General features: G+C 40.9%; 1 protein-coding gene across 16 annotated transcripts in view; it reads right to left on the bottom strand.

The window, feature by feature from the left end:
* Nucleotides 1–17,133, bottom strand: part of ppp1r9a (protein phosphatase 1, regulatory subunit 9A) — a 472,949-nt gene that overhangs the window by 177,542 nt on the left and 278,274 nt on the right. For 14 of the 16 annotated variants that reach the window (XR_015078433.1, XM_085988318.1, XM_085988314.1 and 11 more), the window contains exons 6-7: nucleotides 16,719–16,787; nucleotides 2,785–2,940 (exon numbers count right to left, since the gene is read on the bottom strand). Coding sequence is in view for 15 of the 16 variants with exons in the window: in XM_085988318.1 (XP_085844444.1) it covers nucleotides 2,785–2,940; nucleotides 16,719–16,787 (225 nt within the window). In the remaining variant the exon portion in view is untranslated. The remainder of the gene's footprint in view (nucleotides 1–2,784; nucleotides 2,941–16,718; nucleotides 16,788–17,133) is intronic. The other 2 variants (XM_085988313.1, XM_085988309.1) reach the window with 2 other exon arrangements.

The raw sequence follows: 17,133 nt of genomic DNA, 5'->3' as shown, positions 1-17,133 counted from the left end.
TGATAGCAAAATAGGTGAGCATGGCTGATAAAATCCACAGCTAATATTCTTGCAAACTGCAGAAGACAGCAAATATAGCATGTTGAGTATACCTTACTTTTGAAGAATGTTTATTACTATACCTAAAGGTGAATCATCTCCATTTCTTCTTAATTAATTGTACTCCAGATATTAGCTTTCACACAATCACATTTCCTACAAATGAATGAGGGTCAATTTTCCTTGGTTTAAAGGACAAAGTTAAGTTTAGCTCTGTCAAACTGCATGCCTTCTTGCAGTCTAACCTAAGCAGTCATGCTTGGTAACAGTATGCGAGTTACTTCAAGTTATTTTGGGAGATATCTTGGGAGTACCACAGGAGGTCTTGATCTTGAGTAAATCTCCGGACATGCTAGCCGACAACAAAACAATGTTGTTTGGACGTCAGGGTGTGCAAAGGTTTTCTCTCAAAGGACAAAAAGGATTGGAGTGATTGTCCACATGTAACAGAAAACTCAACTGAACATTATGAAATTGATCATTTTAGAACTAACTCCCTGAGCCAGAAAAAGGAATCAGGCAAGAACTTTGCATGTGGGAAAGAAATGGTCTGCTGTCATGCCGAAGTAGGTGAAATAGATTTCAACTGAGAAATAATTTGAAGGGACAGGTATCCTTCTATTTCTTTAGTTGAACAACTTACCATACCTGTGATATTTGTGTACAAGATAATGATGCTTTGGCAATAAACTTCTTATAAGGGAGAACCAGTGGATGTGGTGTATTTGGACTTTCAAAAGGCTTTCGATAAGATCCCGCATAAGAGATTAGCGTGTAAAGTTAAGGCACATGGGATTGGGGGCAAGGTATTGACTTGGATAGAGAACTGGTTGGCAGACAGAAAGCAAAGAGTTGGAATAAACGGGTCTTTTTCCGAGTGGCAGGCAGTGACTAGTGGGGTACCGCAGGGATCGGTCCTTGGACCCCAGCTATTCACAATATATATTAATGATCTAGACAAGGGAACTAGATGTAATATCGCCAAGTTTGCAGACGATACAAAGCTGGGTGGGCGTGTGTGCTGCGAGGAGGATGCCGAGAAACTCCAGGATGATTTGGACAGGTTGGGTGATTTGGCAGAAGCATGGCAGATGCAATATAACGTGGATAAATGCGAGGTTATCCACTTTGCTGTCAAAAACAGGAAGGCAGATTATTATCTGAATGGCAATAGATTGGGAGAGGGGGAAGTGCAACGAGACCTGGGTGTCCTTGTGCACCAGTCGCTGAAGGTAAACATGCAGGTGCAGCAGGCAGTTAAGAAGGCAAATGGTATGTTGGCCCTCGTAGCGAGAGGGTTTGTGTACAGGAACAAGGATGTCTTACTGCAGTTGTACAGGGCCTTGGTGAGACCACACCTTGAGTATTGTGTGCAGTTTTGGTCACCTTATCTGAGGAAGGATGTTCTTGCCATGGAGGGAGTTCAGCGAAGATTCACCAGGCTGATACCTGGGATGGCAGGAATGACGCATGAGGAGAGATTGGGTCGATTGGGCTTATACTCGCTGGAGTTTAAATGAGATGGCATCTCATTGAAACTTATAAAATTCTGACAGGACTGGACAGACTAGATGCAGGAAGGATGTTCCCGATGGTCGAGGAGTCCAGAACCAGGGGTCACACATTTAGGACAGAAATGAGGAGGAATTGCTTCACCCAGCGAGTGGTGAACCTGTGGAATTCTCTACCACAGAAGGCAGTAACGGCCAATTCATTAAATATATTCAAGAAGGAGTTGGATATATTTCTTAAGGCTAAAGGGATCAAGGGATATGGGGAGAAAGCAGGGACAGGGTACTGAATTTGGCTGATCAGCCATGATCGCATTGAATGGCGGAGCAGGCTCGAGGGGCCGGATGGCCTACTCCTGCTCCTGTCTTCTATGTTTCTATAGCCTTGTGTGATTGACTTTTCGCTTCTATACTTTTGAAATGTCTAAATTCATGTGAAACACATGGTACTTCTAAACAATTACAATATAGACAGTAATGCAGCAAGACCACTTTGATAGGTTTAGCACTAGTTCTGGAAGCATCAGGGCCAAGAATCCAATAGTGAAAATATCCATATTACTGCTTTGTTACATGCGTGCTAAACATAATCTTTGGGGGGGGGGGGGGGGGGAAACCAAGAGGTATTTTAGACCTATTCCAAACTGTAGTCACACGTTATGAAAATATAAGCAACATGCTTGATTCCAAAAATCATAAATCAAACATTTATGACCATTTAAGGTTGTAGCAATCAGCTAGGCATGTATATCAACACCATTTTCAACAGGAGCATAAAAAGCAATGCGTAAAGTTTAAATATAGTGAAGTGTTCTGCAGTTATTAAGATGCAAAGCAACTGTTTTCAAACGCAAGAAACGTACATATAATTCCCTATAAAGCTGAGCATAGACAGTATTATTCCTTGTGATAAATACTTAAAAAGGAAAGACAACACAAGAAAGGGCTTATATACATTTAAGTGCACTGGTTTCCAACTGACTCATACAAAATGTTCATTATTCAATTATTTTAATCATTATATAAAGTTGCTTCTTTTCTGCAAATTATTTTGCACATCCAGGGGGGCTGCATATAACAAGTCTTTATTGAAATTACTTTTGAAAAACATTCATGTTTTTCAGCAAGTCCTTGTTAAGTTAATTACTTCATTTACTTTCATCCTATTTTACTCAATTACTTCACGTTTGACTACCTTTTGATCGGCTGACTATATAAACATATTCCTGGTTACCTCTTTGAATTTGTGAGCAATCTTGCCGGCGTCCACCTCTGTAGGAGAAAGCATATCATCGGTTTCAGGCAGGTCAAACACTTCAATCGCCATTTCGCCACCAGTGAGAACTGAGCCCATTTCGTCATCTTCCTCATCAGTGGCATATTCTCCTGTCTTAACATCAAATTATATTTTTGCAAATATGAATACTAAATTATACATGCATAAAATACTTTGAATTTATAAAAAGGATGGCAACAAAGTGCACATTTGTCTAGCTGTGGAGGTAGGTGTGCAATAATTAGACTCTAATTAATGTACTGTAATTAGTCTCAATCTTAAATCTTGTACCTTACTTTTAGGTCTCTATGTGATATTTCAAACAAGGGATGAATGAATGAAAGGCCCGAAATTTGCGGTGGGTAATGGCGGCGAACTAACAGACATTACCCCTCTGAAACTGACGGCAACTTCAGGATTAGCGCATGCACATCTAAACGTGGAAATCCTGAATTTGCGGTCAGTCATTCACTGTGGACCGCACCCCCCACCAAATAGCCGGCAATCAGTGAAACTGATGGAAACTCGGGCTTTTCCGTGGTAATATCATTGTTAAATACCCCATTAAATGTTAAGCCTTGCTGGAATAGGTGTAGCTGAGGTTTTAACAGTGTATTGACTGGTAAACAAATGTTCTGGCCCTGAAAAACTAATTTTTATATTTGTGGAGTGTCAAATTTTTCCATTATGATAAAAATTAATTTTTTTATTTAAAAACTTTAATTTTCTTTTAAAAAGTTTGTTCGTGCTATTTCAGCTTCTACCATATCCCTATTTGAGAGTCACAATCTTTATTTCGCTCTGTAACATTTTTAAACAGTCTGGATAAAACAGCTTCTCGTTTCCTGTCTATGAGAATTCTGCAATGTGATTGGTTGCTTAAACAGCTTGTTGATTTCACTGCAGTACAGGAAACTCTCATTTAAACGGCACCTAAATATCCGGAGTTCGCTAATAACCGGCAAAATTCTCATTCTGAAAACTACAGTACAGGAAACTTTGTGCTATCCGGAGGTGAACCATCCGGCAAACAGTCCAAAGATGTGCAGGTTAGGTTGATTGGCTATGATAAAATTGACCCTTAGTGTTAGGGGGATTAAATACATGGGGTTACGGGGATAGGGTGGGATATGTGTTGGTGTAGGGGTTACGGGGATCGGGTGGGATATGTGTCGGTGCAGGCTCGATGGGCCGAAATGGCCTCTATCTGCACTGTGGGGATTCTGTGATCTGTGTAAACTGGAGCCACTGGCAAAAATCAGGAGCCGTTTTTTATTCTTTTTGTTTGTTTTCTTAGCTTTTTTTCCCCCCAGTCAAGCAGTGCAAGGTCTGTAGCTATAGCAACAGCTTTAGCTACAGACGCTTGCAGCCACACCCAAGTGTTTAGAAGCTGTTGCTAAGCAACAGTGTTTGTTGTCAGATACGGAGATAAGAATCTCCGTATCTTTCAACATTAACTCTGGAGTGTCCGGCAGTTTTGAGGGAACGGCAGCAGCTCGGTCCCGTTGGTGCCGGATAGCACAAAGTTTCCTGTATACAGTCGTTTATAAGTTTTGTTTTACTGTTAAGTAATTAAAGAGTTATGGATTACCCTCAACTGCCATTACTGTACTTAATCAAGCATCTTCCACCATCCATTTAACACAACATTCTGTAGGTGAGTACCCAATCATACTGCACATTTCTTGATTTTTTTATTTTTGTTTGTTAAAAATAGCCTCGGTAGATATACTTCTCCGTTATCCAGAATTTTTAATCAACCAGCACCATCCCGGTCCCGTCGGTGCCGGATACGAAAGAGTTTCCTGTACTACGCTCGGGATTCCCATTACAGAGCGCTGAAATCAATTGAATGTCGATAAAAGGCAAACTTCTTGCCACAGAGATCGCAAGATCACTGTGAGTAGCTTTCTTCGGGGCCAGCAGTGAGCGCCTTTCCTTCGCTGCTGACCGCAAATTATGGGCCAATAGTACTACAAAAATTACAACTAGAACACTATTGTGGCAGATTTCATAGCAAAGATAGTACTGAATAACTGTTGCACCCTTCTTCCAGTTGTCAAACTACTTATTGTATTAAGTGACCACTATAAACAGCTGAAAAGCATTTGCACTGATATGTACACAAAATAGACACTGCAACAGTTAAAGTAAAAAAAGACAAAACAAAACAAAAGCTTAAACTACAGACTGCAAACTGCATTTTCCTCAAATATTAAACAATTTAATATCCAAAAGCAAAGCATCAAATTTGAAAATTTACACAATTATTACTACTATTCGAAGCCTGATAAGAGCACAGCATACCTGAATATTTGAGTAAGTTCAAATGTCTATTTATGGCATGCCTATGAATCTGTATATATTTGTGTGTCTAATGTGCTGGACTTCTAAAAGTACTAGGTTTATGAATAGAACCTGCACAGGGACATTTTTGAAGATTTACTTTTTTGTACACTGCAATTTTAACGGCTTAATCTTCACCTGTATGATGACTACCTCATTACCTGGAGCTCTCGTATTTTTCTGTGATGCGCTAACTCAAAAGGTAGTTCAACCTCTGGAGCTCTATTAGGTTGCATTATCATTTTAAAATAATAATCTAGCAGTTCACCTGCTATGGCACTATTTGTTCCTATTAAGGATCTTTCAGAAAAATACTATTCCTTTAAGGGGATTATTCCTTCTTTTCCTTCACAAGGAGTATGTCCATCCAGGGAAAGAATGGTTTACATTTATGAATAAAATAATTCCTTGTAGTACCAGGTGGTCTTTCACAATATATTCATAATATATTAATGATCTAGACGAGGGAACTAGATGTAATATCTCCAAGTTTGCAGACGACACAGCTGGGTGGGCGTGTGTGCTGTGAGGAGGATGCCGAGAAACTCCAGTATGATTTGGACAGGTTGGGTGACTGGGCAGATGCACGGCAGATGCAGTATAATTTGGATAAATGCGAGGTTATCCACTTTGGTGGCAAAAGCAGGAAGACAGATTATTATCTGAACTGTAATAGATTGGGAGAAGGGGAAGTGCAACGAGACCTGGGTGTCTTTGTGTACCAGTCACTGAAGGTAAGCATGCAGGTGGTTAAGAAGGCAAATGGTATGTTGGCCTTCATAGCGAGAGGATTCGAGTACAGGAGCAAGGATGTCTTGCTGCAGTTGTACAGGGCCATGGTGAGACCACACCTTGAGTATTGTGTGCCATTTTGGTCACCTTATCTGAGGAAGGATGTTCTTGCCATGGAGGGAACGCAGCGAAGATTCACCAGACTGATACCTGGGATGGCAGGAATGACGTATGAAGAGAGATTGGGTCGATTAGGCTTATATTCGCTAGAGTTTAGAAGAATGAGAGGGGATCTCATTGAAACTTATAAAATTCTAACAGGACTAGACACAGGAAGGATGTTCCCGATGGCAGGGGAGTCCAGAATCAGAGGTCACAGTCTAAGGATAAGGGGTAAGCCATTTAGGACTGAGATGAGGAGGAATTTCTTCACCCAGAGAGTGGTGAACCTGTGGAATTCTCTACCACAGAAGGCAGTTGAGGCCAATTCATTATATATATTCAAGAAGGAGTTAGATATATTTCTTAAGGCTAAAGTGATCAAGGGATATGGGGAGAAAGCAGGGACAGGGTACTGAATTTGGATGATCAGCCATGATCTCATTAAATGGCGGAACAGGCTCGAGGGGCCGAATGGCCTACTCCTGCTCCTATCTTCTATGTTTCTACAAATACAGGCCAGGACATAATGAAACTTGCCAGAGAATATGTTAATTGGACATTTTTAACTTAAAATGAATATCTTCAAACTACATTTAAAAATGATCCTTTTTCTCCACTTTGAGTACTGCCTCAGCTTCCTGCCCAAGCTCCAAGACCTACTGTTTCAGGTAGAGCTGGACCAATACTAAAGGAGATGTAGCCTTTTCATCCTCCATAGCATGAACAAAACCAATAAATAATCTATTGCACTTGTATGGTGGTTTTTTCATTTACTGACGAAGGACACGTTTATACTTTTATAACAATACCTAATGCTTCCATTGCCAGGAATATAGGCAAAAATGTGAGGCTACATTGCAATATATAGGAGCTGTCAATCATTCTCCAGGCATACTGGACATGTATGTTGCACCTGGTCATTTTACTCAAGTTCCTAAATCATTTTTGTAAACAATAAATGGAAGTTGGCCTTTCATGTGTATTTATCTGTATAGCTAAGGCTCTGGAGTATTTACGCCAGAGAGTTTTAAAACAATCTTACTTTGAATCATGAGCCTCTCCATGCATTCCAAATTGTATTTTCACTAGTGGTTTGCAATTTGAGACTGGGAATGGTAGCATAATGGTAATGTCACTGGGCTCGTAATCCAGAGGCCTTGGGCTAATGATCCAGAGATGTGAGTTCAAATCCCACCACGGCAGCTGCGGAATTTAAATTCAGTTAAATAAATCTGGAATAAAAAGCTAGCATCAGTAATGGTAACTATCAGATTGTCGTAAAAACCCATCTGGTTTAAGGAAGGAAATCTGCCGTCTTCACACTGAGGACACCCTCCATCGTGTTGTGTGGCACTACCACCATGCTAAATGGGAGAGATTCAGAACAGATCTAGCCGCTCAAAACTGGGCATCAGCAGCAGAACTGTATTCCACCACAAATTTGCTGGAGTTCTTTGAGGATGTAACGAGCAGGGTGGATAAAGGGGAACCAGTAGATGTCGTGTATTTGGATTTCCAGGAGGCATTCGATAAGGTGCCACATAAAAGGTTACTGCACAAGATAAGAGCTCACGGGGTTGGGGGCAATATATTAGCATGAATAGAGGATTGGCTAACTAACAGAAAACAGAGAGTCGGGGTAAATGGGTCATTTTCAGGTTGGCAAACTGTAACTAGTTGGGTGCCGCAGGGATCAGTGCTGAGGTCTCAACTATTTACAATCTATATTAATGCAGCAAGGAAGATTGAGAAGAGCGTTGGTGCGATGACACAGCCTTGCTTGACCCCGGTTCGTATGTGAATTGGGTCTGTGATGGAACAGTTGGTCAGGATCACGGCTTGCATGTCGTCGTGAAGCAGGCGGAGGATAGTGACAAACTTTTGAGGGCAGCCGAATTTGAGGAGGACACTCAATGATCCCTAACGGTTGACAGTGTCGAAGGCCTTTGTGAGATCAAAGAAGGCCATGTACAGTGGTTGGTGCTGTTCCCTGCATTTCTCTTGTAATTGACGTGCGGTGAAGATCATGTCCATTGTGCCCCTTAGTGGGCGGAATCCGCATTGCGACTCTGGGAGGAGCTCTCCGGCCACTGGGAGAAGGCGACTGAGGAGGATTCTTGCGATGACTTTCCCTGTGGCAGATAGCAGGGAAACTCCTCTGTAATTACCGCAATCGGACTGGTCACCTTTCTTGAAGATGGTCACAATTACGGCGTCTCTGAGATCCCGGCATGCTCTCCTCCTTCCAGATAAGAGAAATGAGTTCATGAATTCACGGCAGTAGTGCTTCCCCGCCATGCTTTAGTGCCTCGGCGGGGATTCCATCTGCTCCTGAGGCCTTGTTGTTCTTCAGTTGTCGGATGGCCATTTCAACCTCATGCCGGGTTGGGGTTGTGCTGAGATGGTGGCGGGTATCATGCTGTGGGATGGAGTTGATGAAGGGACTGAGTGTACTGTAGCCAAATTTGCTGATGATACAAAGATAGGTGGGAAAGCAAATTGTGTGCAGGACGCAAAGAATCTCCAAAGGGATATAGATAGGCTTAGTGAGTGGGCAAAAATCTGGTAGATGGATGTGGGAAAATGCGAGGTTATCCACTTTGGTAGGAAAAATTAAAAAAGCAAAATTATTTAAATGGGGAGAGATTACAAAATGCTGAGGTACAGGGAAATCTGAGGGGTCCTTGTACATGAATCACAAAAGGTTAGCATGCAGGTACAGCAAACAATTAGGAAGGCAAATGGAATGTTGGCCTTTATTGCAAAGGGAATGGAGTATAAAAGTAGGGAAGTCCTGCTACAACTATGTGCGAGTCCACATCTGGAGTACTGCGTACAGTTTTGGTCTCCTTATTTAAGGAAGGATATACTTGCATTGGAGGCAGTTCAGAGAAGGTTCACGAGGTTGATTCCAGAGATGAAGGGGTTGTCTTATGAAGAAAGGTTGAGCCTATACTCATTGGAGTTTAGGAGACTGAGAGGGGATCTTATTGAAACATATAAGATTCTGAAGAGGCTTGACAGGGTAGATGCAGAGAGGATGTTTCCCCTCGTGGTGGAATCTAGAACTAGGGGGCATAATTTCAGAATAAGGGGAAACCCTTTTATTTAAATCGGAAATGGAGGAATTTCTTCTCTCAGAGGATGGTGAATCTTTGGAATTCTCTTCCCCAGAGAGCTGTGGAGGCTGGGTCATTGAATATATTTAAGGTGGAGATAGACAGATTTTTGAACAATAAGGGTGTCAAGGGTTATGGGGAGCGGGCAGGGAAGTGGAGTTGAGGCCAAGATCAGATCAGCCATGATCTTATTGAATGGCTCGAGGGGGCAAATGACCTACTCCTGCTCCTATGTCTTATGTTCTTATTATGTTCTATGTTCAAAGTGATGGAAGCTGTCAATAACAGTGCTATCAAGCGGCACTTACTCACCAATAACCTGTTCACTGATGCCCAGTTTGGGTTCCGCCAAGACCACTCGGCTCCCGACCTCATTACAGCCTTGGTCCAAACATGGACAAAGGAGCTGAATTCCAGAGGTGAGGTGAGAGTGACTGCCCTTGACAACAAGGCAGCATTTGACCAAGTGTGGCATCAAGGAGCCCTAGTAAAACTGAAGTCAATGGGAATCGGGGGGGGGGGGGGGAGAAAACTCCCCACTGGTTGGAGTCATACCTAGCACAAAGGAAGATGGTTGTGGTGGTTGAAGATCAATCATTACAGCCCCAGGACATCGCTGCAGAGTTCCTCAGGGCAGTGTCCTAGGCCCAACCACCTTCAGCTGCTTCATGAATGACCTTCCCTCCAACATAAGGTCATAAATGGGGGCGTTCGCTGATGACTACACCACCAAGTTCCCCTCCAAGTCACACACCATCCTGACTTAGAAGTATATCGTCGATCCTTCATCGTCTCGCTCTCAAAATCCTGGAGCTCCCTACCTAACAGCACTGTGGGAGTACCTTCACCACACGGACTGCAGCGGTTCTTGCCAGAGACGCCCACATCCCATAAGCAAATAAAAATAAAAATTAAAAATAAATCAGGAACTTGTAAAATAAATCCTTGCAAAGTCAGAAACCCTTGCCAGTGTTACTTGGTTTATTTTGACATTTTACTACACCTGTTGTTTGTCCATTATCTAATCAGGTTCATGATTAAATGTATTTTAGCATTACTAAAACTGCTGATCGGTTAGTTGCAAATCATTACATACTCAAAATGAAAGCTGTTTCTATTCACTAGTTATATCTTCCAAATAAATGAAAACTATATCAAGATTCCCCTGGAGCAAAAAAGGTACCAGCTTTACTGCTAAGATGATCATTAGTGAAATGGCCTAGCCTTTTTGCCTCTGCTGATTTTTATGTGGGTCAGCACAAGCAAATCACATTTTTTCCAGACTGCAGGTGCTGGTAATGGTTCTACTGTTGCCATTTACAGCTCCTCTAGACCCATCGTTTGTTCCTTTACTTGTCCTATTACCATCCCCTTTTTCTTTGGACCCCCCTCTTTCTTTGCACCATGATCTCTTTTGTCATTTAATCACGCCTGCCTTCCACCCTATCACAGACCTTCCCTTTTCTTCTTTCCTCCCCTACTCCCCAAACCCCTTTTCCCGTGTCTATACTTGCTTAAAAACCGTTACATCTCGCACTTGTCCTGGCCAATATTTAACCTTCAATCAACATAACAAAAACAGATTACCTGGTCATTATCACATTGCTGTTCGTATGAGCTTGATGCGCACAATTGGCTGCCGCATTTCCTACTTACAACAGTGACTACATTTCATTGGCTGTAAAGTGCTTTGGGACATCCTGAGGTTGTGAAAGGCGCTATATAAATGAAAGTCTTTTTTTTTCTAGTTCTGATCAAAGGTCATCGACCTGAAACGTTAACTCAGTTTCTCCCTCCAGAGATGCTGCCTGACCTGCTCAGTATTTCCAGCATTTTCTGTTTTTATTTCAGAGTACCAGCATCCACAGTATTTTGCTTCATTACCCATCCTTATGGGCACCAGTAAGATTTGTCAATCTGCATTGTATATATAGACTAGCTGGGGTGAGCCCGGCGTTGCCGAGGCTTTTTCGAGGGCATGTTGTTGTTGGAAGAGAAAGAGAGAACGACTGGGGGGGGTGGGGGGGAACAGAGAAGCTCTCCCCCCACCCCCCGCGATTTCCCGAGGCTCTCCCCCCCCCGCGATCTCCCGAGGCTGTGTGCTGGCGTCACGGGGGCCGTGCGCATGCGTGGTTTCAAGACCGCCGGCGTGCCCCGTTGCCGGGGTAACGGGGGCCGTGCGAATGCGTGCCGTCGTCAAGGCGGCCGCGCAACTGGCGGCCTCTTCTTTTTTTAAACTCATCTTTCGCCGAGTAAGAGGAGATTAAATAAATAGAGAGCAGCAAAAGAGGAGGAGGGAGTAGGAGTCGCTCGGTAGGCCCATGCAAGAAGGACGGTAGATGTGAATAGGAGGCAGGGCTCGGCTGCCGGTTAACTAAGTGGCCCCTCGGGTCGGACGCAGGCCTGGTCTCGAACGAGGAGCCAACTGCCCCGCCCACCGCGTGCGCATTTGCTAAACACAATTTAAAACACAAATAAATTGTTATTTAATTCCCTAACACATCATTAAAATATTTACCTTAGTTCCCTAACACACAGAAAGTGTGGGGGAAAAAATCGTGAAAAATCAAGATGGCGGCCACTCACCTCGGTTCAGAAGGATAAGGCCCGCCCACACACGCACCGATTGGTCGACCGGTCAGGTCACCGAAGCGTAGGATTGGTCAATCGTCGAGTCACTCGACACTCAACTGTAGGATGGCACGCACCAGGAACCCGCCGTACGATTGGTCGACCTCGACGTCACACGGTCGCTAATGAGATGCTAATGAGCGGAACGCTGAACGTTTTTTGGATACCGCGGGCGGGATTTTTGTCCGGCCGAAACGTAAATACGCCTATGACCGGTCCGGAATCGCAAGCTTTCTTTTGAGGCGACGCGCGCGTCGGTACGCTCTATAACTTTCAAACGTATAGAACATGGACAGACAGACATCGGGACAGACAGAAGAGCCGCTTTATATATATATAGATACTTTTGTACTGTGAGTGCATGTCCACTGACAATGGAAAGGAGTGGGGGTTGGGGGTGAAGAAGGAGAGCAGATGCAAGCGAGAGAACATGACTGAGCATGCGAGATTTGGACTGGAGGCAAATCCAAACCTACAATGAAAGAAGTGAATTATAATGCAAAAAAAATCTCTAAATTATTTACCAAACTGTGGTGAATATTGTAACAAATTAATCTTAAGGTTAAAGGTTACTTCAAATTCTGGTCATTGGGCACATTTGCTTTCTAAAACAAAATTTTGGAATAAACACCAGTAAGGAGGAGACATACAGAACATGAAATAACATCTACTTAAATATAGCATGCCAGCTTTAGGGGCAAGCAACCATGGCAATTGTCCAGGGTCTCAGGCCAAGTTAGGCCATATCCACAGATTATTGTAAAATGTAAATTTAACTGCTTATGTCACCTTAAAGTGGCATAGTACGGTTCATGATCTGGTTTAATCTAAAATGCCAGCATTTCCTTTTAACAGGTAGGCAATAGTTAGGGCTAATAACCTTTTCATTGGTAATTTAGTTTTGTATCTCCATATTTGGTTAGTAGCAAGGTATTTTTGTTCCCATGCAGTCTCTGCAAAGCTTGACAAGCACGCAGTATTTATTTGCGAGGTGACAAGTGCTGTTTTCGCCCAATCAGCCTGTGTCCAAAAATTCCACAACCGTGTTGAGCTTAACTATAAAATCGCTACCTAGTTATTGCATGTTAATTTGTCTGTGGGTTCAGTGACTGTGAATCATACTGCAGTAGTAGTGAAACACTTGTATCTCAGCAGTGCTCAACCACAACAGATTTCAAAGGAAAAAGCCAAACACATATTCTAAATTAACCACTTTGTTTGCATCACAAGAGGCAGAAAATGACAAAAGTTCCACCTCTGCTGATCAAAGTGTTTCTTCGACTCAGATATTGGCTTCGACTTGAGGCACTAAATCTTGAAGAAACACTGGCTAAAATAGTGGAAAATGTGCAAACAGAATCAGAGGACCTTGAATCACGTGGGGAGCCAGAGGTCATTTAGCTCTGATGACCTAGCACTATGGCCAGGAAGACTAATTGACATACAAAGAGCAAACATGTCAAAAGAGGTTCCAAACAAATAATAATAAAATTCCACAATGCTTTATGAAGGAGAACTACTATATCCACCTGAAAAATAGAGACAATGCTCTCCGACCATGGCTTGTGTTTTCTCAGCCAGATAGTGTTCTTCCTTTTGGAAAGCATGATAATGTTATTTTGAAGGATGGCTTCAATGTGTGGAAAAACCTTTCATTTACTCTGAAAAAGCATGAACAGTCACTGGCATATTGCGCAACATGGAGGTATGGCGGAATCTGAAAGGAGGGATCAGTAGCAATAAAACTATCCACAATGTCAAAATGAAGTTACTTGCAATGGAAACGAATTACTGGGGATCTGTTCTAATGAGACTCAGTTGCATTGTTTTCATTTGGCAAAACAGAATCTGGCATTTTGTAGAACTACAGAAAAACTTAATTGTCCAAATGGAAATTTCCTTGGTCAAGTTGAACTGCTGGCAAAGTGTGACCCCATAATAAGTGAACACCCAAGGCAAAATTGCTCATCATTACCTCAGTAAAGATATTCAAAATGAATTGATTGCCTGAATGTCTTGTTGTATGGTATGATGTTTTATTTCAAACCAATCACGTGAGCAAACTGTTATACAGCCCGAACGTAGCTGGATGCCCTTAAAAATGAAATTCATGCAGTTCTTAAATTTCTGCAAGATTATAGATAAAATTGGTTTGTATTAGCTCATGTTTCAACATGGGAAATCATAGACCAGATGGACATTGAGATAACATTTCCTGAAAAGAGAAGCTAAAGGAAGAAAGTGATGTTTAAGTATGAATGTCCAGATTATATCGCCGAAAGTCCCGAGGAGAGAGTTAAGCGAGATTCTTTCCTTCCATTAGTTGATGCAGCCGCAACCAGCCTGAACAAAAGATTCTCTCAGCTGGAATTCTTCTACAGTTTGTTTTTAACATCCAAGAAATGGGGAAGGCCATAGATATGAAGACTTTAAGTGAAAGTTGCAAACACTTGATTCTAAAAATGGGTGACATTTTGCTGCTGAAGATACTCAACTATATTTACAAGGATAATTAGTTGGATCTCTATCTCCTTTTCACTGTGCCTGTAACTGTGGCATCAGGAGAGAGAAGCTTTAGACGTTTCAAGTTAATCAAGAACTATTTGCGTTCAACAATCTCACAAGAAAGTCTGAATATCTGGCTGAGATATCCAGTGAGCATGATGTTTATCGCAAGTTAGACTTATCTAAAATAAGTGACATTTTGCCTCTACAAAAGCATGAAAAATATATAAATTTCTAAGTGACTAGGGTGAATGTCATGTTGCAATTGCGAAAAAAAATATTCTAAACTGGTTAGTGATTTGTTTATTTCTTACGTGACAGTCCTTTTCCAAGCAAATTAGTCGTGGAAGTCATCCAAAGTGCAGGCAGGAGAGTGGAGGACCCCATACTTAAGCCTCTGCCCGGGGCCCCCATAAGTCCAATACTGATGCTGGATGCAAAACATTGTTGCAATTCTCAAGGGTTTTAAAAGAGAATTTCAAATATGGAGGGAAAATTGTAACAAGATTACAAGTATTATCCTTCAGGCTGTACCGATAAGACCAATATTTCTAATAGAAGACTCAGTAGACATGCTGCTCTGTGAAATGACAAAAAAAATCAATACTAAGAAATAAACTAAAACAAGCCTGCAGATGTCTTTAAAATAAGTCTTGTGATGAAACTATAATTTAAGAATGCCGTGAACTTTTACAATTCAGGTTATTTTTCTAATTACATTTTTTTGGGAAATTCTGTACAAAAAAGAGTTTTAAATCTGTAACATCTATTTAATACTCAAAAGGAGTGAAGAGAATTTTACATAACTAAATGAAGCTGCTATTCTTTTTTAGTATCTAGTATAGCTCTAGTGTGCATGGCAAAATGTTATATGCTGTGGTAATTTACAAATTTTCAGACGGCCAAATGATTAAAGTTTTCATTCATTATTAGATACCATTTAGAGAAACTTCTGCTGTCCAAGGAAGAAGCCAATATAAACACTTAATTTATGTAGATTCTGATTATTCTTCAATTTTTCATTTAAGTTCCCAAAAAAGTTTTTTTCTGTCAAAGGACAGATCTATACAAGTAGATTTAGACTCTAAATCAGGAAGGCATACAAAACAGCAAAGCTTTGGTGGCTGAATTCAAACCCATCTAATCGGCCACTTGAAACTACAGCCTGCCCAACACTCAATAAAAAGTACAGCTGTCTCAGAAGTCTGGCTCGTATACTTGCATCTTTAAGACAGATGTTACATTTCATGCAGCAATGGCTTCTCTGAAAATACCCCAGGTACTCAACTGGAGGCTTTGATCTCAAAGTCATGCTCCAGCTCAAGGATATTTTTATTTGGAATTTTTCAAAGGTGTTCCTGATCTCATGAATCTTTTTGTAGACTTGGAGAGTGATTTCAGTTCATGTATCAAACCCAATGGCTTAGTCTAGTCTAGTTTTTCCATCATGGGAGTGGAAAGTTTTTCCATGCATGTTGCGCTTAACCATAGAGTGAATAAGAGCCATTCCATATTGGATTAGATGTTCACAAACCATTTGATCCTCATTTTCTTCAATAATGGAAACACTGACAAAACTTGAACAAAATAGCAGTATTCGAAAGGAAGGTACTACTCCTGACCAGTAACAAACTAGGCTTTCCATAACTCAGATACAACCAGATTAAATACTTAGTTGAATAGAAAAAAGTTGCTGTTTATACAAATAATTCAAGGTCAAGAGGCAAAAACAGAAACAGCACTATCTTGTTTAAGCAGTACAAATATAAAAGTGATGCAGACAACAGGTCAAAAATATTGAAAGTTGTCACATAAGGGCACTATATTATATATCTATATATATAATATAGAAGTGTAGTAGGGAAGTCACAAGGTTTTAACTGGGAAAAAAAAGTCAAGGAATAAGCGCTCCTTTATTTCCCTCTTTCGCATGTTGCCTTTATCCATGGTAAGCAGAGAAAAACTAAACAAATATTTGAAAATAAAATACATTTCATATTTTGACTGCTTCAAAAATGTTCAGCACTCAAAAGTATTAGATATAATGCAATTATCAATAGTTTGGCCTTTATAAATGCTGGTATATTAGGATCATGTTTTCTACTTTCAACATCTACATTGAAAAAGAATAGCCAGAAATGCTGACTGCTCTAAAAGAAGCTAGTACCTACCATTAAGGAATGTACTCTGCAAGAAAAGACAAGTTATACATTGAGCACAAATGAAGAAATAACATAGTTCATAGCAGTCTTAACAAGTAGCTCCTACATATAGATTTTCAAGCTAATAATGAAATGTTAGATAGCACTGCACAAACTACATGCTGGTGAATAGTAATTAGCCGTGTCAGCAAACAGCACAAATATACAAAATCAGATTTCCTGCAAAATAACAAACCTTCTTAAAGGAACAATTGTTGTTATTGTTGCGGTTGCTTCTGGCTCCACGAAAATCACGCTCAGTGTTCTATAAAATGGTTGACAACAGATAATAGAAGAATTTCAGCTAAACAAAACTTTCATAATCTAGCCCAATATAGTTGTCTACAACTACAGATATAAACTGATTAATGCCTATTCAGTGTATTGACCCAGTATTGATAAAAATGTACAATGAAAATCCACCTTAATTTTATTGGGTGGAGAAACATCCCAATTTAAGCTTGAAATGAATTTGTAGAATCTATTTAAATCAACACTGCGAAAAAACTACCAAAAAAGAATTATGGAGTAATCCAAATTCTTTTTGGGGTCCTTTTTCTACAATTTTATATTTTAATTAATAAAATTATATTAAAGGTGCTTTACTTGAT

This window comes from Somniosus microcephalus, chromosome 5 (assembly GCF_052327205.1).
Source record: "Somniosus microcephalus isolate GS21.2 chromosome 5, FLI_Smic_1.0, whole genome shotgun sequence".
NCBI classification, from domain to species: Eukaryota; Metazoa; Chordata; class Chondrichthyes; order Squaliformes; family Somniosidae; genus Somniosus; species Somniosus microcephalus.
Note: the sequence above shows the minus strand (reverse complement) of the source record. Positions and strands in the feature narration are given on the sequence as shown.